The 21,690-nt window shown below is 43.3% G+C and overlaps 1 protein-coding gene across 2 annotated transcripts; it reads left to right on the forward strand.

Moving 5' to 3' along the window:
- The first annotated feature begins 390 nt into the window (after window positions 1-390).
- LOC134182743 (E3 ubiquitin-protein ligase MIB2-like) lies at window positions 391-21,684 on the forward strand. Of its 2 annotated transcripts, none has more exons than XM_062650182.1 (18): window positions 391-642; window positions 2,330-2,608; window positions 2,970-3,028; window positions 3,084-3,152; window positions 3,216-3,282; window positions 5,396-5,658; window positions 7,072-7,179; window positions 10,012-10,168; window positions 10,558-10,694; window positions 10,757-10,905; window positions 10,973-11,132; window positions 11,941-12,092; window positions 12,490-12,829; window positions 13,263-13,441; window positions 15,038-15,344; window positions 21,039-21,150; window positions 21,207-21,272; window positions 21,331-21,684. In XM_062650182.1, exons 1-18 carry the CDS (start codon window positions 417-419, stop codon window positions 21,531-21,533), a joined length of 3,033 nt encoding a protein of 1,010 aa, XP_062506166.1. In that variant the 5' UTR covers window positions 391-416; the 3' UTR covers window positions 21,534-21,684. The 2 variants fall into 2 exon arrangements, with proteins under 2 accessions (XP_062506166.1, XP_062506167.1); XM_062650183.1 differs by lacking the exon at window positions 391-642 and adding an exon at window positions 1,851-1,906.
- Window positions 21,685-21,690: the final 6 nt, after the last annotated feature.

A 21,690-nucleotide genomic window follows, 5' to 3' on the forward strand; every position in this document is an offset into this window, starting at 1 on the left:
TACTCCACATTATTGACAAGACAGATAGACAGACAAACAGACAGACACTCTCATGCAGACTACTTGCAAGTACATATGCTAGGAATTTGTAAAAGCAACCAGTCCTTGCAAACAACAAAGTCATAGATTAACTAATGGACTTCGCCTTCAATGTCAAAGTCAAATAATCAATCTAGCTCACCATCAGACAGTCAAACAGATAGAGACAAACAAACACAAACAGTTACACTCACTCTCTCTCTCTCTCTCACACACACACACACACACACGCACACACACACACGCACGCACACACACGCGCGCGCGCGCGCACACACACACACACACACACACACACACACACACACACACACACACCACTTCGTTGATATAAACAAAATGTTACTTCGCACGAACGTTTGATTTCTTACCTCTCAATGAACCCCGAAGTAGGCCAACGCGTCGTCCGCGGTCCAGACTGGAAATGGGGCTCGCAAGACAGCGGCGAGGGCCACACAGGAACAGTGGTGGAAGTCGGAAGTGCACTCTCATCGACACTCGTACAGACGGTCGTAGTTCAGTGGGACGGCGGCAGTCGCACAAACTATCGAGTGGGACACGGCGGTGCTTACGATTTGAGACTGTTGGACTGCGCCCCGACAGGTGGGATGTGACTATCATGTTGTTGTCAGGAAAAGTTGTGGTGGGTGATTGGATTCAGGAGTTAGATGGGCTTGGATATAGTTGGTAGAGAGGTTTTGGTGTTGAGGACTGTGATTGTGTGATTTTGATTTGGTGAGTTATTATATCGGTTTGGTGTTGCGTTGGTTCCCTATTGGGGCCTCAGTTGTAGTGTTGTATTGTGTGATGAGGTGTGTGGTGATTGGAAGGGTGTGTTAGTAGGGCACCGAGTATCTCAGTACATGTGGACAGTTGAGTTGCATAATACAATGATGACATCCTTAGCAGTCCCTTTAATGGTGATGCAACTGTGTAGCTAATGTGAATATTTGATATGTTGTTGGACGTAGATAATTAAAAAGGAACTCGCACGCTAAAACAAGTTGTTATTGAAAAATAGCCTTCGAGGAGTTCAGCGAGTCTGTAAAGGAGAAATCGCGTTTTACATGCTCCCAGATGAAGAAGATGCACGAGGCATGACATCACTGGTGGGAGACCCTAATCATTTTGAGTGGCAAAATATCTCGATTAGTGCAATGCAACTTTCTACACCAAATCATCTGATTGGAGACAACACTTGGACATTCATCTGCACTGTGAGGTAGGTGCAGCTTCATAGTGATGAGAGGAAAACAGTGGAGGCATACAGGTATGACTTCTTATGTGTGTAGGTCTGGCAATCCGAGGAAACATGACATCAACTTTCACTTTGACGTGTTCTCCTAGTTTACGACTTTCTAGCCAATCTGAAGTTTCCTGACTCCAATTGAGATATCTAGGGTTCATTAATATTCTGATGACTTCTGAAGTTTGTTGTAAGTGTGTTGGGAATGGAGAAAGAAGTCTGACCTTGAAAGAAGATCATGACAGACATGAAAGTGTTGTAGTTTCCTACCTGTTCCAGCCTCTTTACAGCACTGTACGTCAAAGCAAGTTGATGTCGTGTTTCCTCAAAGTTCCAGACCTACGCGCATGAGATGTCATCTGCAAGCTGTGGATCAGGGAACAGTGAGTTGCATACTGTATGCCTCCAGGATTTCCCTCTCATCGCTACGAAGCTGCATCTACCTCACAGGGAAGGTGAATGTTCAAGTGTTATCTCCAATCAGTTGATTTGATGTAGGTGGTTGCATCATGCTAATCAAGATTTTTTCAATACTAAATGATCAATGTCTCCCTCCAGTGACGTCATGCCTTGCATGCACTCGTCATTGAGCATTTGAAGTTGCTTTGGCTAGCGACTAAGGTATCGTTGTACTTCTCGGAGGCAACACTATTTTTCAAGAGCAACTTGTTTTTGTGTGCGAGTTTCCTTTCAATTCTGGGTTGGACATTTATTTGCTTTGGTTCGTGTGTATATTAAGAGACAGTTTACGTAAGCTGTCTTTTGTGTTTTAAGTTGCTTGATATATTGGTAAGTGAAGGGACTTTGACTGTGACGTACTTTGTAATAATACTGAAATTGTTACGATTATAAGGTATGTGTGTCTGTTGTTACTAAATGAAACGAAGTTTATCAAAAGCTGTCGGACTGTTTTGAAGTTGTGTTGTGTTGTGTATTAGTGAGATGGAATAACGTGATGTAGTCAAATGAGTGGGAACACTCTGGCTGCTGGGATGATATCGTTTGTTGCTCTATTGTTGTTGTCATTGTGAGTGTCGTTTTCAGGTATTAAACATCAGCATGTGACATGTGACGTCTGTCGAGTTCATCCAATTCGTGGAATTCGTTGGAAATGTTGTCAGTGTTATGATTTCGATCTCTGCACGAACTGCTACATGTCAGGAAAGCATGATGTGGAGCACTTCTTTTGGAGAATAGAAAAGGAGGATGAAGCGCGTGTTAAGATGACCAAACGTTCGTCTGCTACGAAGGTTACTGCTTTAGGGATCTTTCCAGGTGCAACAGTGGTGCGAGGGATTGACTGGGAATGGACTGAACAAGATGGTTAGAGAAGTTTGTGTTACACACATGTGCGCAAGCACACACACACACACACACACACACACACACACACACACACACACACACATACACACACACACACACACACACACACACACACACACACACACACACACACACAGTGACACACACACACCAGTGACACAAAAATGGCAAATGGATAAGGAGCTGTCGTTCGTTACAGTTATGCCCCTAGCCACACACGCCTGCACACACATGCACACACACAGTGACCACACACACACACACACACACACACACACACACACACACACACACACACACACACACACACACACATACACATGGACACACACACGTAATTGCTCTGCTTTTGTTTTAGGTGGCAGCGGCAATGTAGGTCATGTAGTGGATGTTCGGGGATGGGGCTCAGAATCTGATGTACTAGTTGTTACACGACTGACGTCAATTGCTCCTCTAACTCTTTATAATTTAGAAAAGCGTGGCATCTGTGAAATGGCCTAATGGCAGCACAAACGTGTATCGTGTTGGTCATAAGGGAAAGGTGATGAAAATGGAAGAAAAACTGTAGCTAATTGTTGTATCAATGGTTTGTTTGTGTGTGTAGGTTGATTTACGTTATGTAAATGAGTCTGCAGGAGGAACGTACTATAAAGAGCATCTTCCTGTGCTAGGTGAGTTACAGGCTTGCCATCTGGAATGTAAATGTTTTGAAATGGCACAATTTTGAGAAAAACGTTCAGGGGATATCTTGATGAGGATTGTTAAGAGATGGAATCAACGGGGTAGTGGATGGACAGACAGACAGAACGTGGTGGATGGACGGACGAACAGAGAAGCAGAGAAACAGATGGATGATGGATGGATGGATGGAGTAATGGGTAGATTAATGTGTATATAAGACATGATAAGCTGTGTTACCCTGTCAATGTTTAGTCTTGTGTAGCCAGACCCCTTTCTGCACGTCATCCTTCCGGGCGAAATGGGGTCTGGTGAACAGGCTTTGATGTCACTGTGTGCTGCATAGCCAGAAATCGGCTATCTAAAGACCAGATTTGGTTTCTTAAATGCTTCACTAAAGACCAGACTGGTATGCAAGCAGTGCAATCCTATCTCATTAGCTTCTCTTGTTTCATAGAGAACAACTCGAAGACTACAGCTAGAGTTGTTGCTGTTTGTGAAATCTGCATGTCTACAGCAACAATTGATTAAACACGGTCGTGGGAACGTTGACGTCGACAGGCTAGGCTTCCATCTCCTAGGCAATCTGTTAGGATCAACGTCGTACGTAGCGTTTGTGCGCTTGTGTCACAACGGAGACTGAATGCGAATGTACTTGATGTAAAGCAATGCACAAAACAAGTGAGATGATTACCCAAACACAGAAAGACGACTCAACTTGTTTCAATGATGTCAACTCCAAGCCCTTCAATTCCAGAACCAGATATCGCTCACTCTGGACTGTCCGCAGTCGCTTTAGACGTCAAAACAGCAAACAGCATCGAGTACGTTCGCATCTATTCAGTGTGTTCGCATTCAGTCTCTGTTGTGACATGAGCACACAACGCTAGACGTACGATGTCGAGCCTGCCAATGTCAACATTCCCACGGCCACGTTTAATTGTTGCTCTAGACATGCAGATTTCATAAACAGCAACGACTCTAGCTGTAGTCTTCAAGTTGTTCTCTACGAAACAAGAGAAGCTAATGAGATAGGATTGCACTGCTTGCATACCAGTCTGGTCTTTAGTGAAGCATTTAAGAAACCAAATCTGGTCTTTAGATAGTCAATTTCTGGCTATGCAGCACACAGCGACATCAAAGTGTGTTCACCAGACCCCATTTCACCCGGAAGGATGATGCGGCAGAAAGGGTCTGGCTACGTGAGACTAGTCAATGCTGACATAGACAGTTTAAGGGGAAATCTTACCAAATACCAAAACTTGTTGAAAGAAAGGTACAAGGCCCAATATCTTCCTCCAGGAAGCTTACTGTCCAGCCAGTCACAGAAGCAGAGAATGGGCCACAAGTTGTTCAGATGATTCCCCATATGTAGCATGAAGAGTTACTCTCTGTCCTTGTTTGGAAGTAAATACTTTAGGTTTAACTGTGCCAAGTGCTCCTAACGCACCCAAAATGCAGCGAGACATGATCTATGAACTAATCTAAGAAAGGTGTCATTTTAAGGCTTTATGTTTGTATTGACACAGTCGATACTTGCGTGATAAGTATGTGGTCCCAGTTTGCTTTAATCAGTACACAACTTGCCACCATATGTCTCACAAATTCTTACCTTGAAAAGTGCAAAGGTATCGGTCTTCCTTGCTAACCATCAATCAAAGTTACTCTGAAGACACATACGGGTACTAAACGCACCCGCACAGGAAAATTCAATGCTTTATTTCTTCATACTGCAGTAAACGGTTGCAAGGAGTTGTGTCATGAAATGACAGCGTTCATCTGAGAGATGGTTGATTTTGGTGAGAGTTCTCCTTTAACTGTCACCCAGTAGGTCTTTGGTTTTTTTCTATTGCCATGACATTGAACTTCTGCAGAGCGACTGAGATATGCTTTACCCAAATAGACGGATAGACAGATGGACAGACAGACAGACAGACAGAGACAGTGGATGTACAACAGAATATAAAGACAGATAATCTAACAAGAGTTACAAACATGGAAAATGATTTGAAGACATCCATCCACCTTGAACTTGACTAATTTTACAAGAGCCAGTGACTTCTTTTATCATTGCATATATCGAGTCTGACGTTTGTTGTCTATTAGGAAAGCCAGTGCAATCATCCGAAGTCTTCTCATCTGGTGAAGAAGATGCAAAGGAACTTGTGCAGGGCGATAAAGTGAAAGTTGGTTTGGACGCCGAACTGCTGAAAATCATGCAAGACGGTCACGGCGGATGGAATCCCAAGATGGAGGAAGTAATAGGAAAAGTTGGTACCGTGTTTAGAGTAACAGAGCGAGGAGACATAAGAGTGAAGTACGAAGGACAAGACACCATCTGGATGTTTCATCCCGGAGCATTAACAAAGGTATATTGCACTAACACTATGTAGTACAGTCAGACCTAGTTATTCCAACCATGTTTGTCTTGTGGTGGGTTTCTATCGGACTAAATCCTGTTCACAACTATGTTATACTAGCCTCCACCCGGCAAGTCCGAGTGCACGCAGTAGGCAGTGGAAATCGAACCCGCCCGCTCGCTCTGAGTCTACTTCCCATTTAGCTAGCATGATGCAGCTTGCCCCGTCCCAAGTATACTTCCCGTTTAGCATGATGCAGCTTGCCCCGCCCTGAGTCTACTTCCTGTTTAATAGCATGACACAACTTCTGCGACGGAACAAAGCCCACTTGAGTCGAGTCCATGAGAGGGGTCCCCGACGAGTCAAGGCGAAGCCAGTTGAAATCACACCCGTTCGGCAGCATTGGTGTGCTGATTCGTCCCGCTGCAATTTGTGCGTACGGACGGTCTACTTTCCGTCTACAGACATGACGTAACTTTCGCATACGAGCCAGGACAAAATGGCGCTTGGCGCAATCATATATAGATGGCCAATGTAGACAACGTGACGTCACGATAGCAGACATCTTTCTCCAAGCATTGCTCTTGGCAATAGTGTTTTTGTATATGCGGGAAGTCACAACGGTATTTTATAAATTGGCACGCGCTACTGTAAACAGCACATGATTCCTTGCACAACGGTTATTGGTCAAACGTTTCATTCGTTACGTTTTGTTGGTGCCACGTAGATATTGTGAACTGGCCTTAACACGGCTGTTGGATTATCAGTAACAAATATGCAGTAAATTGGTTTTGTGTGTACCGTCTGTCAGAAAGTGAGGGCGTTGGATTATCGGATGTCGGAATAATGAGGTCTGACTGTATTAGTCCAAGTCAGCAGTGAGGGATAGTGGAATGGTTTCTATGAGGACGAACTCATTGCATGTGTGAAGGTGTACGATACGTTCATCTTTTGATGAACCACTAGCTCGGTGATACACACAACAACGTTCACTTGTGATGCAAAAGCTAAGTTTGCTTTATCATTGGATAGGACGGTGTTTCACACTTTCTTCTAGCATGTCACACAAGCATAAGTATGTAGCTAGTTAGTCACCTAGCCACAGATTCGTTCCCCATTGGCACGATTTGAGTACATGATTTGTGGTGTCCGAGAATGCATGAAAGCAGTACATACATAGTACTATACTAGTTAAAATCGAAAGCATTGTTGGGGCGAGTATCAGTGAGAACAGACATGAAACACAGTGATTTGTACACTTACACCTGCATTGTGACATCACAAACCATCATGTCTGTGATTTCTTGTCGGTTGTACTGTACACGTACCAACACACGTACACATCTCAACACGGTACACTGGTCTCGACAAGGCTCGCCCCAACTACATAAGTTGGACATTTGTGTCATGATTATGCGTTAGGTTCAAGCGCACTTTGAAGTTGGTGATCATGTTCGTGTCCTCAACGATGCAGCAGAAGTGAAACGACTACAGCAAGGACACGGAGAGTGGGCCGACGATATGGCATTAGTAAGTCTGTAGTTTTGTATCAATTTTGGTGTCACACGAATGCAAGAGAGAGACAGACCAGACTGATGTGTGTATATATATATATATATGATCGACACACAGTGAGACGGTATGCCATTGTGTTACACGTAGACAATTTTGTGTAGAGAAGTTGTGAAATGGATGTTGCACTTAATTGCTGTCGTGTTGTCTGATGGACTCGGTAGTAGTGCTGATAGATGGCAATGATATCGTTAGCTTGTTTTTATTTGGAAAGTGAGCTGCCCCACGCTGTAAATTGGGATTGAAAATACGGCAAGAAGGATGGTCTGTCTTCATGATTCATGATTAAAGGTGCAGGGTCACGGTTGGACATGCGCACTTGAGCTGATCTCAAGTGAGGTAGCTTTTGCGTCGTAGCTATTGTACGTAACTTATGTTCAAGTGTCTTGCTAAGAAAATCAATTTTGATTGCCAGTAAGTCATTCTAATGCTGTTCGTATGTTGCGCATACGCAACGGTCAACTACTGCAAAACTGGCTATTTAGATGTCAATTAACGGACTCGACAACAGTGTCAGCTTTAAAGGAGAACTCTCACCAAATACTAAGACTTGTTGAAAGAAAGATACAATGCCTGGTATCTTCCTGCAGGAAACCTACGGTCCAGACAGCCACAGAAGCAGAGAATGGGCACGAGTTGTTCAGACGATTCCCCGTATGTGACAAAGTCTTACTCTCTGGAAGTAACTACTTTAGGTTTAGCTATACCAAGTGCTCCTAACGCACCCAAAATGCAACGTTTGCAGTAAATGGTTGCAAAGGGTTGTGTCAAAGTGACAGCTTTCATTTGAGAGATGGTTGATTTTGGTAAGAGTTCCCCTTTAATAGATACAAAATTTTGGTGCTCATTGTGAACTGAGTGCACTTGGTTACTATGAGACTCAGTGAGAGAAAGATGAGACTATGGCAGATGCAACATATGGGAATGTGATGTGTGCTTTCTGGTCACGTGCAGAGCGTAAGGAACTTCGATCTGGCTTGAAGTGTGAGGGTGCTTGCAGTGTAGCAACCTCAGTTGAGGTTTTAGAAGAAAAACGCCGAGAACTACATCAAAAAAGCCTAGAATTTAGGTACCCGAGTAACAGTCTAACGCAACCTCGTACTGCAACGTCTTGATCGTTCCTATTCAGGCTATAGAGAGACTTCAGTCAGCTAAATTAGATCGTGTACATCCTCGTGGTTACTGAGTGTTTGAAAAAGTGCACCCTTTTCAAAGGGATGCAGTGCGCATGTCTGACTGTGACCCTGCACCTTTAATGTAACACCATTCGAATGCCATTCGAATGCCGTTCGAATGCCGTAAAGAGCAGCGTGACGGTGACATTGGTGACGAGGTAATGTACAAGCAAAATGACTATGTATTGTCAATGTTTCTGATGTCGTGTTGTATGTTTGGATGCTGATACAAATGCAGCAACAACGTGGCAACATATAAAGCCTGGTTCACAATATGACGCTGATGCTGACCAACTCCAGCGTTACCATCAGCGTCAACATCAAAGGATGCCATCAAAGCGGGCTCTTTGAAGTTTGATCCTCAGCTGAGCGTCAGCGTCATTTTGTGAGCGCAGACTTGTATTTTATACGTATGTGCCTGTAACAACTTTCTGTTGTCCCCAAAGGAGCCGCCAGAGAAAGCAAACGATATGTCTCCCTTTTCAAAACCTAAAGCACTGGATTTGTTAAGACATTTTGTGTTATTCTTGTCAGATATGACGGATGAAAACTGTTGAGGCTAATTACAATCACGTGCCCATGCGTCTAATCACAATTAGGGGTGTGAACATGTGTGGTCTAATGATGGCTTAATCATAGTTAGTATGTATTTTGGCATGAACACGGTGTAAAGCCTGGTTTACAATATGTCACTGACGATGCTTGTGACGCTCATGAGGACGCTCGCGAGAATGCTGGCAAAGATGCCGAGTAGGTGTGATGAGCGTCAGTGGCGAGCCACTACGCATGTGGTCATCATAATCATATACTGTGAATACAAAAGTCTGTAATTTGGTTTTTATTTCCTCCTGCACCAAGTCGCAGAGACGTCTCCACATTTTTTTGCAGCCTACTGCTGGGAGTCTGGTTTTTCGATATGTTTTTCCAAGCGTTTTTCTTGCACCTCGCATCTATGAGTTACCGTGACTTGATCTGCCACAAGCAGTCGTACCTATACATACGTATACACTTTTGGTAGGCTTCTCTTTCATAGTTTACTTTCGGGTATTTCACTCCTGGATTTGATCTCTGATTGGTCGACAAAAGGCACATGCTTCCAGTAGACGCTAGAGCACTTCCGGTATGGACGCTGGAGTTGAACTTGAATCAACTCTAGCGTCGGCGATGCTGACGACGCTTGTGACGCAACGTGCGAGTGTTTACAATATGACGCCTACCTGAGCGTCGTTGCTAGAGTCACGAGCGTCGCCAGCGTCATATTGTAAACCTAGCTAAAGATGCAGTAACGTAGGGTGTTTGATGTCACATGTATTTGAAATTAATGTGTAGTGATGTCACATGTATTTGAAATTAATGTGTAGCAACAGCCAATTGGGACTTCTTGCTGCTATCAACTGATATAGATCCAGATGTATACACAAATTCTCAAAACATTACAGAATTACTCGGCAAGAAGCATCTGTTGAGATGTTGTATTAGAATGTTTTGTTCAGTGAGCCTCTACTTGATGCTTTAGTCTTTGATTTCTTTTATTCTTTGCTTTGACATTTTTATGGTTTGTGATTAGTGAACAGGTGTGCTACGTTTATGGACTCACATTTGTTTTGTGTTGTAGAGTCTTGGTATGGTTGGTAAAGTGGAGAAGCTATATACTGATGGTGATCTACGTGTTGATGTCAACGGGTCAACGTGGACTTTCAATCCAGCTTGTGTTACTAAGACAGAGGATGCTGTCTCTAAGGTGACTGCACCACAAAGAGTCAGCACAAACGGTAGAGATGAACATTTCTGTTGCATGTGACTTGCGCGCATGTGTGTGTGTGTGTGTGTGTGTGTGTGTGTGTGTGTGTGTGTGTGTGTGTGTGTGTGTGCACGTGCATGTGTGCTTATGCATGTGTGTGTGTGTGTGTGTGTGTGTGTGTGTGTGTGTCTGTGTCTGTGTCTGTGTGTCTGTATGCATGTGTGTGTGTGTGTGTGTGTGTGTGTGTGTGTGTGCATGCGTGCGTGTGTAGTTGTTACACTAGTATTCATGTTCTTTGTCGTTCTTGCATCTTTATACCTACATATTGTGTCCTACTACATAGCAGTCATTCTCTTCTACTATTCACACGTTTGTTTATCATTAATATTTCTACATCGAACTTCTAACATCATCTTCCAGATCAACTGGTCGAGTTGCTTCGTCAATTGGTAATGGATGGAGACAGTTCTAGTGTTGATGCTGATGATCTCGTACGAGAAGCTGCACAAGGACACGTCAGTCAAGTTAAAGACATCCTAAGGAAACACCCGGGAGAGGTAATTCTTGTAAATGTTTGTGCTGCATGTAGCGAGTGGATTGGATTGTCTTCGGTGTGTAGGTCGATCGTAAAGCTTCCGGGAAGACGGCTTTGCAAGTTGCTTGCCATCAGGGAGAAACTGAAGTTGTTAAGTTGCTTCTCGATGCTAACGCATTCCTGGAAGGCACCGATGAGGACGGAGACACAGCACTACATTACTGCTGTTTTGGGTGAGACTGTTGGCCATGAGTATACATTAACTTTGATGTGCCTGTATGCTGTTGGTTGTTGTTGTAGTGATGAGGTGGGGTGTGCAACAATGCTGCTTGAAAGAGGAGCGAATGTTAGTCCAATCAACAAGACGGGTAGCACTCCTTTGCACATCGCCGTCAATAAAAATCACGTCAGCTGTGTTCGTCTTCTCAGTCGACAAAGCGGATGCGATCTGGATGCTCAGGTAACACACACACACACACACACACACACACACACACACACACACACACACACACACACACACACACACACACATCACACACACACACACACACACACACACACACACACACACACACACACACACACACACACACACACACACAAGCTCACACATGCATGCATGCACACGCGCACGACACGGACGACACACGCGACACAGACGACACACACGACACGGACGACACACACGGACAACACACACACGGATGACACACACGGACAACCGACGGACGACAGACAGGCAGACAACAGACGACAGACAGACAGACGACAGATGCATAGACAGACGACAGATGACAGACAGACAACAGACAGATGACAGACGGCGACAGACGACAGACAGACGACAGACGACAGACAGACAGACGACAGACAGACAGACGACAGACAGACGACAGACGATAGACAGACAGACGACAGACGACAAACAGACGACAGACAGACACACAGACAGACACACAGACAGACGGCAGACAGACACATAGACAGACACACAGACAGACAGACAGACATATAGACAGACACACACACAGACACACACACACACACACACACACACACACAGAAACGCAGACAGACACACACACACACACACACACACACACACACACACACACACACACACACACACACACACACACACCACACCACACCACACCACACCACACACGATTGCATCATTCACTTACATTATTGATCTACTGTGTGAAAGTTTATTGAGACCAACAAACGCAGCTGAAGTTGGTTCACTGGCTGTTGTTTTGTAGGATGCGTATGGTGATACGCCGTTGCACGATGCCGTTTCTAAAGAGAATAATGCAGTAGTTGGGATCTTGTTGGAGGCTGGTGCGAAGCCATTGACAAAGAACAATCGAGGATTCAACTGTGTACATCATGCTGCTCTGAAAGGCAATGCAGAGTAAGACGGCACACACACACACACACACACACACACACACACACACACACACACACACACATACACACACGCATGTGCACACACACACACACGCGCGCGCGCATGCACGCGCACATGCACACGCACACATTCACATGCATATGGACATGCACACACACACACACACACATGCACACGCACATACATACACACGCACATACATACACATGCACACACACATGTACATACATACACACGCACACACATGCACACACACACACACACACACACACACACACGCACGCACATGCACACACACGTGCATGCACACGCACACGAGTGATACGATCTCACCATATGTCATTTGTTGTCAGTATTTATTAGCGTCTATCGTACTGACCTGTGTTACTATTTCTAGTGGAATCGAGAAGATTGTCCATCGTTATCCAGCGTTGGTGAACGACAAGAAAGAGGATGGCTTCACTCCGCTTCATCTAGCAGCACTCAACGATCATCAAGACGTTGCACGAGTTTTACTACGAAGCAGTCAATGTGACGTCGACCCAACTAACAATCGAGGGCAAACTCCTCTTCTGTTATCCGTATCCCAGGGTCACACGAAACTTATAGAACTACTTGTTGGTTACGGTGCTAATGTGAATGCGGAAGACGAGGATGGGGATACGTGCTTGCACTTGGCATTGATGAGACAAAGACTGTCTACGGATGTTGGATCTGACTTACCTCTACTGGAGCAGGTGGAGAATGTTTGTGTGTGTGTGTGTGTGTGTGTGTGTGTGTGTGTGTGTGTGTGTGTGAGTGTGTGTGTGTGTGTGTGTGTGTGTGTGTGTGTGTGTGTGTGTGTGTGTGTGTGTGTGTGTGTGTGTGTGTGTGTGTGTGTGTGTGTGTGTGTGTGTGTGTGTGTGTGTGTGTGTGTGTGTGTGTGTGTGTGTGTGTGTGTGTGTGTGTGTGATGACAAATAAGTGGTACACGTACTTGTTTTATGCTTGAAATGTGTACAGCAGCGTGTGGCAGTTATTGCATATTGTTATGTATATCTGCACACACGCGCGCGCACACACACACACACACACACACACACGCACACACACACACACACACACGCACACACACACACACACACACGCACCAGTATTGTATGCATGTATATATGTTTGTTTGTTTGTTTAGTTGCGTGGTGCTCTTGGTGGTAGCAGCTTGGATAGCAATACTGGAGCTGCTATTGCGTGCTTTCTTGCTCAAGAAGGTGCCAGTCTAACATACAAGAATCACAAGGGAAAGACACCTTTGGATTTGTGTACCGATGATCGAGTTGAGGCTTTAATACGGCAATATGCATTGCCGAAAGGGTAAGCAATTTGTTCATTGTGTAGAGGTGTCTGTCTGTCTGTCTGTCTGTCTGTCTGTCTGTCTGTAAGATGTGTGCCTCCTCGTTCTAAATCAAGCTTCTCATATTCATGACCAACTATCAAGAAACACATTTCCGTCAATACTGGGGTTGAGCACACTTGAGTTGGCATGGAAACAAGCATCTCTTAAGATCAAATTGGGAGGTTTGCATTACAACCTTGATGAAAATCTCCACTGCTGCCTTTGTAGGATCATGGTGTAATTCACTATGCAAAATTCCTCCAAGATTTCCATCTAGAGCAGGTCTATGTAACAATCTAATCAACTATGCTAGTCCACCTCCTTTTTATCAGCATCTTTGTGAGGCAGTTGCAAGCCTTCTTGCCACTGTAGGAACGGAAGGAGAGGCACTCGCACCTCAGACTTTGTTCGGACTTATGGCAAATCCAGTAAAACTCCAAAATCGCCTAAGCTCTGACATCGCTGCAACATATTTATTATGCAAACATCCTCTGTCAAGCATGCTGCAAGGATAAGGCCATGTCAGGGATGTAGAGCTGGTTCATGGCTTCAACCTATTCCTTCAGCACCAAAATTTGCTATTAAATGTTCAGAATTTTGGTTGGCAGCATTATTGTGACTTGGCATTCCTTTACCATTTTCTCAAATTGTTACCAATTGTGACTGTAGCGCAAGTCTTGATGAACATGGTTACCATCTATTAACATGCAAGTTTGGCAGGGGCCCATCGTAGTAACATAATACAATCATCTCGACTTGGGCTAAATGGTTAGATGAATTAATGATTTCTCATCAAGTTGAGCCTAGAAACAGATATATCAACTCAGACAACCGACCGGATATAGCAACATATGATCCCACTGAATATTTCACAATAGACATTTCAATGGCTCACCCACATTCGTGCGACACTCTACAATCAGCTGCCAAAAGATCAGGCTATGCGGCAGAGATGCGAGAACAAAGAAAGATGGCAAAATATGGTCAACAACAATTCATATCAGAGTCCACCACACCATGTATCCCATTGGTTTTCTAGCACTTTGGCTTTTTGGGCCCTAGGGCTGAAGAATATTTAAAGAAGATCTCCAAGAAGTTGAAAGATAAACATGGAAGGAACAATGAAGCAGAATTCGAGATAGATGGAGGAGGAACTGTCTGTAGTTGTACAGTCATGCAACTCTCGAGTGATTTTTAAGAAGTTGTTAAAGTTGTCTAAGTGCAACTTCGATGACTTGACATATGATAGAGACATTCAACATTTTGTCCATTGACTGTTGTTGTTTTTGCATAAAGTTAGCGCTTGTTGCCTGTAGAGTAAGCGTTCAAATAAAACAATCTGTCTGTCTATCTGTCTGTCTGTCTGTCTGTCTATGTGTTTGTCTGTGTCTGTTTGTCTCTGTTTGTCTGTCTGTCTGTCCAACACATATATTTTCAACATTGAAATCTACATTCAACACAACTAAGCATCTCTGTCTGTCTGTCTGTCCGTCCGTCCGTCTGTTCGTCTGTCTATCTGTGCTTATTATCTTTGACTGTTTTCACCTTTGTTATTGCTCAATTTTGTTTTTTAGGTCTTCAAGTTTCAGTGGCAGCTTAAGACGTCACCAGAGACCAGCAGGACTTGTTCTCCATACAAGCGTTAGTGTTCCTTCTGGTGTTGGTGGCAAAACAGCATCCTCTCCACGCACACCATCAAGCCAATCATCTTCTAGCTCAACATTGCAGACAGCACCTGCAGTTGTACCAGTTCCAGTGGCAGGAGGAGGAGGCGTGTGTCCAGTGTGTGATGAAGAAGCAAATATAGAGTTTAGACCATGCGGACACGTCGTCATGTGCGAAAATTGCTCTAAACATGCAAAGAAATGCCTTCAGTGTCGGGTATGTTCGTTGTCTATCGTGACGAGGCAACATGAACGTGTGCATGATACAGTATGCAGTAGATTAGAAGAATAAGACTGACCAACAGACAAATAAATCAGGGCGTAGCGTGACCTCTGGAAATGGGGGGCTAAACGATGCTACACGCCACGTTCACTTTTATGGACACGCTCATTTTTATTAGCTTCTAATTGGCTGATACGGTAGAATCAGTGGCAGATCCAGACTGGATAAAAGGGTGGTGTATATATGACATACAGCTTTGGTCTTCACATCTATCTACAGTCCACCATTTTTATGACCATGTCTACAAATGATGGGGCTATAGCCCTGTGTAGCCCATGCCACGCTACACCCCTGAGTAAGACGTAGAGACAGACCAACAGACTCTTCTTAAGTTCAGTAGGATTATATTGAGATATTGTGTCATGTTTGTGTCGTATTGGTGTGTCTTGACTAAAGCCTGGTTCACAATATTGACGCTGAGGTGGACGTTGACTTGTTCACAATATTTGTGCCACGCGATGCACAAATCAGATGGTCCGAAACTCTTGTCCAGCACGCTCAACATAAACAAATAATAGTCAATAGAGTTATTATATGTGACTCTTCTGTTGCTATTTCTACTGCGTCGTAGACACAAGAGAGTTCAAACAGCTGGAAGGAGATGAAAGTGGATAAGAAGAATGGTTAGTGACACCAGCAGCAAGGACAATTTCACTTGCATTTTTTCAGTCCTAAGTCTTTCTAATCATTCAACCAGTAATAACACGAGTAGTTCCTCACACTTCCACCAACGCTTCATCCACTGCTGATCCCGGGTGTGTGCTTTTGATTGGTTGAAAATGATCACGTGCTTGTGTTTGACGCTGAGTACTTTCAGTTGTTGCATCAATGTCAACGCTGGCGTGTTTGCAATATCGACGTTGGTGTCAGACGTTGACGTTGATGTGAACATCAGCATCAATATTGTGAACCAGGCATGTGGTCACAGTACATGGTACATGCATTGTGGAGTAGTGTGTGTTCTACTGACTCATTAATTAGCATAGATGTCCAAAAAGAGTCCTAGGCGTTTATTTGTTTTTAGAGATATTAAATTACATTATGTTTTAGTGACCCCTGGGCTGCCATTTAGACAGAGGCGGTTATTGTACGATTGTATTCATCTAGACCATGCTTGTAAAATTAATTTATTAAGTGCAACAAAGATTCAGCACCAGGGACGTAGGAGAGGGTTGGCATGGCCTGACATGTTTCAATTATTGGAGAGGACGTGGGAACTGCAGTTAATAAATAAGGAATTGAAGAGCAGAGATGGCCGTTGTTGATTTCGGCTAGTGAAATAAACAGTTCCAGTTTAGCTATAAACTTAGGTTCAAAGATTCAACCAAAGGTTTAACCAATGCTTCGACTACATAAGCTTGCTAGCTACAGCTGTTTTACTTATCAATCCATAGTTCAAAGTACATCCCCATCAGCTTTCAAGTAGTGGACGTTATAGCGGTGGCTTTGAAGTTATCAGACACCTGGCGTAAATGCAAGAGGAGGGCAGGGCCAAGTGCGTGTCATACAGGAAGTTACAAATTGTGTCATAATAGAGAGCCAATCACAGTATTCATTAACTGATCTTGAACCTCTTCCTTGTGAGCTTTCCAATGATGTTAGAATCAACCTGCTAAGACGTCCACTTCAGGAGATACGGGTTTTCCCCACGTTTTCTCTAATAATCAAATAGACTTTAGCAGGCAATTGTCATAACTTCTGGTTTAGCCGTAAATGTATTATTTATAAATGTATTTATTTAGGGTAAGTAGCAAAGACGAAGTAGATAGTTTGAATCTTCAAGTTTTCCATGACAGGTGGTGGCAGAGTCAGAACATGGACTATTAACTACTAGCAACTATTGCTGCAGTACATACAAATAGATTAATAAATTAAATGCAGACTAATTTAGTATTATGGCACGCTAGTTCTGCTTGTGACGTGACCTGACTATGCATTCTAGCACGTGTTAGACCCAACCAAAACTATTCTTGCCACGCCCCCGAGTATTGTAGACTGACAATACATGTTGACGACACTCAAATGAAAGCACACGCCTATGCTGTTCACACACCAGTTTATATTCTCAAGGCTAATAATAAAATAAGAGAATGGGATGTGGTGACTTAGAGCGTGAATTAACTGCCGAGCATCGGCCAATGGCTGACCAAGCGACGCCTTTGGCCGACCAAATGAGAAGGTTGCTCAGCCATTTGAATGACAAAAAAATTGACTAAAGTGGCATGTATAGCTCTGAGTGGCCGATTAGAAATTCCTATTTCAGGGTCTGGTGGTCTACTACACACGGTATTTTCAAGCTACATTAGGGAGGTGCTTGTTAGACACTTAATCGGATGTATTTCCGATTAATAATTTCAACAAGCACGTTTTACATCGTTTAACTAGCCTCGGCCTCCCAGACCCATGTCTTGCTGATTCAAGATTGTCCTCCATGAGTCAGGGATGGTACCACTTCTTCTCAATATATTGTGGTTGGTCCTAGGACCAGCATTAGTGTTCAGTTTCATAAATGAATACTTTTGCAAATTACGGCTGTAATAGAAGAACGACGAAGACGTGTTGCGCTAGAACATCGTGTTGCATCCCGCTGCACGGGTACCTTTGTGTTTACTGTAGCTACGGTTTTATCATTTGTGTGTGAGTAGGGAATGCGAACGGGATGCTATGAAACACTTTCTTTTACTAATGCGCTGCGGATGTGATCGTCATGTGTCTGATCGCCGTGAATCCACTGCTAGTAGCTCTTAAGCCCAGATCACAGTACGACGCTGACGCTGACATTGACGCTGATGGTGATGCTAGAATAGAAATGAATCCTATTCTAGCATCAGCGTCAGTGTCAACAACAAAGGATGCTGCCTGCATCAAGGCGGTGTCTTTGGTGTTGACGCTCAGCTGAGCGTCGGCGTCAATACTGTGAACCCGGCTTTAGTTGCCGCTACGTCACAAATTCGTGATGAAAATTTGCGATGCGTGCATCTGCTGTGACTCGTCACGGATTCAATGTCACTTGCTGCGAAATCGTGACAAAACTTCGCCGTGAATTCACCGCGAGACTTTGTCTAGTAGACGTGATCATGAAGTCGTTGAGCATGCGGCTGGCTAGTGTAGATGTTGAACCATCGGTTCGTGAATTAAACAACCGGCTCTTGATCTGCTACAAGAAGGTGACGTCATTATGTACTGCCGTTGACAGGCGCAGAATACAAACCACAACGTGTAGGGACTTGATTTTGCATGAAGAGCGCACTACAAATCGTCATTTGTGTACAGTACTCTTTGATATAGCAGATCACTACCACGCCATGCATGAGATGTATTCTTCTATGTTTACAGCCGTAATAGAAAGGTATGCATTATGAAACTGAACACTAATGCTGGTCTTAGGACCAACCGCAATGTATTGAGAAGAGGCGGTACTATCCAATCGGCACTACACGGGTCTGGGAGGCCAAGCCTACTGTTTAACCCAGAGCTGTATATAGAGAGAGTTGCAACAACCCGGATTATGGGCGCCATTTGTGTCCACCTTACGGTAGTAAAAATTCTTGTATAAATTGTATGAACATCGACAAAGCTTGAAGGTAATGGAACTTAATACTATAGGTATGAATAACACTTTCCTTAATTTTGAAGGACTTCATATGTATGTAGAGTATTTTTGACAGCGGCTCTCTAGAATCCAAATGACGATAGATAGGGTTAGAGCGCCCTTTTCGTTTTAAAAGATCTCACGTTGCTTTCCTTGGTACTTGAAAAACTAAGTGATGGCATCACCGGGAAGTGAAACTCGTGAAACTGTGAGATTTGCCGTGGTGTGCGCTGCCTCGGAGTTTGGATGGTCTTAGAAGTTATGCTTTTCCAGATGTTGCAAGCGTAGCCAGACTGAGATTAGTCAACGCAGGGGCACAGGACACTTTTAAAGTTGTTTCCTTATTTTGGCTTATAATATATTAAAAGTTATACTATATTTTTAATTTCTAATTACCTCTCATGTTAATTACCATGCAATTATGGTTCATGCACCATATAATTTTCAATACAATGGGCTTGAGGACAGTGGCAAAAGTAAAATTGTCAGTGAAGTAGTAAGCAACTGTCTGCTTCCACCGTGATGCTAACCCACCCAACCTAACAGTGCGTGGCACACCCACGCTTAAGTTGGTCAGGTAGTTTTGCTTCTGACCACTACTTGTATCAAACTCAATCACTGGGGTAATGGACATTTCATCCATTGTCAGACAACAACGTTTCTCCTGTTCACGAAGATGCTGCAGTTAGAGTACACACAGATGGCAATGGATGCTGCTGTTTCAAAAGTAGGTTGTATTCAACAGATCCACAAGCAAGTCGAAGTTCTTAATGCTTGACGTTGTCCCAAGCGTGCCTCTCATGCTATAGACTTGAAAGAGCGGTGAGCTGGTCTTTTCCAAAAATGCTAAATCTTTCCTTTATTTTCAGTTTCTGAGGCAAAATTGTTCTCTTCTAGTGTTTAGCTTGAACTAGCTCTCTCGTCAGTTTCCTTATTAATTATTTGCATTCTAGCTGAGGCAGGGTGTCAAGTGAGGAAACCTCATCACACAGTTACTTTCCTGTATCATCAACTGCAACTATCTCTCCTGCAGAACCAACAAATAAAGGTTTTATAATTGCCAAAGTAAACAAGTGCGTCTATTTCATCACAAGTCCAAATTCATATATTTTGTATATTGCTCACCGTCATATGAAGAAACTTGTGCTCCTTGCCTCCATGGAAGAACAGTAGGAATGATCCAACGAGACGAGGGGAGCTCTTGATTCCGGATCTACTCTTCATAAGTCAGTTTTGCGATGAGGGAATATCATCGAAATGGCATATTTCCTTTCAGCTTTCTCTTCCTGTTGGCTCTGTATACAATTCTCGAATTGAGACTGGTCAAAATGAGCTTAAAAGCAAAACAACTAAAGAAACAACAACTCCCTAAATGTTTTCATGCCTTCTACATTACCTCGTAGAGAAATAAGCTCGTTGGAGATGACGCCCAACAACGTCGCCTCACTTTCGCCTGCGAAATCTTCCTTCTTGCAAGGTCTTTTGGAGAGCGACACAGCTTGTACCCTTTTCAGTTGTATTTCTGCATCCCCAAGTGCAACAGCAAGGCATTCTGCAAGCGGTGACTAAACGAAGCGACTATCTCTTATATTTCCAGGATCCGTTTAGTGTACAACTGGACACAAAATGGCGCCCATAATATCACGTGACCAAATCGTCATGTCCCAACTCTCTATATGGCTCTGGTTTAACCCCCCCTCCCCCCGTTCCGCTGTTAAGCAGACAGACTTCTTTGGACGTTTTTGTTTATATTTTATTATATTTTATTATATTTTATTATATTTTATTATATTTTATTTGTATTTTATTATATTTTATTAATACTTTATTTTTAGTTTTGTTTATATTTTATTTATATTTTATTTTATATTTTATTTATATTTTATTTATACTTTATTCAAATTAGCATACAATTATTCTATGCATACAGTACACAATGTCACAACAGTTTTGTCATATTTTGGCATTTATATTGGTTGATGACCACCAAGACATACATCGTATTACAGCATGCCTTCTGTTTATCAATTTCTAAGGTTCAAATCGAATCAAAGGTGAAGGTAGTTAAGAGTAACAAATGCACTCTGTGCGACGAAGAAGTAGCTGTAGTGAAGTTTTTGCCTTGTAGCCACATGATCTGCTGTAAAGGTGAGATAACATTCCAACTCCGAGCTTCAGTAATTGAAACTTGTTGTCGTGTCCAGAATGTTCCAAACGAATGAAGAGATGTTTGAGCTGTCAAGTTCCGATAGAAAAAAAGACGATTAACGGTTAGATATCAACTTGTAATTACAAATTTTAGGTTGTGTGATGTTGGTGTTTTGTCAGGTCAAGAGATGGTTGTAACCAATGAGCCTAGGGGCGATGATCGAGATCGAGATCGGGATGAGACTTGCTGTATCTGCATGGAACGACCTCGTGAGGTTGCCTTTCTCTGTGGACATCGAACGTGCCGGCAGTGCTCAGACATGATTCATGAGTGTCCCATGTGCCGTGAACGCATCACGAAACGTATTGTGTTGTATGATTAGTGCGCATGCGCTTGCTCTGTTATTAAAGTTAATTAGGAAGTTTGCATATCAATTCGACTGTCTGTTTGAGCTGCATTTTGTGGCTAAATCGGTTTTTTACTTTGCGCTCTCTTGTTATATACTCAAACATTGAAACTCTCATGTAATGTTATGCATA

Source organism: Corticium candelabrum, chromosome 7 (assembly GCF_963422355.1).
Source record: "Corticium candelabrum chromosome 7, ooCorCand1.1, whole genome shotgun sequence".
In the NCBI taxonomy this organism is placed as follows: domain Eukaryota; kingdom Metazoa; phylum Porifera; class Homoscleromorpha; order Homosclerophorida; family Plakinidae; genus Corticium; species Corticium candelabrum.

Bases quoted from the DNA above. Each gene is read 5' to 3' on its own strand.
- LOC134182743 (XM_062650182.1), top strand. From the start codon at position 417: ATGAACCCCGAAGTAGGCCAACGCGTCGTCCGCGGTCCAGACTGGAAA. The intron at 2,609-2,969 runs GTTAGAGAAGTT...CTTTTGTTTTAG, and splicing joins GGAATGGACTGAACAAGATG to GTGGCAGCGGCAATGTAGGT. The intron at 13,442-15,037 runs GTAAGCAATTTG...TTTGTTTTTTAG, and splicing joins CAATATGCATTGCCGAAAGG to GTCTTCAAGTTTCAGTGGCA.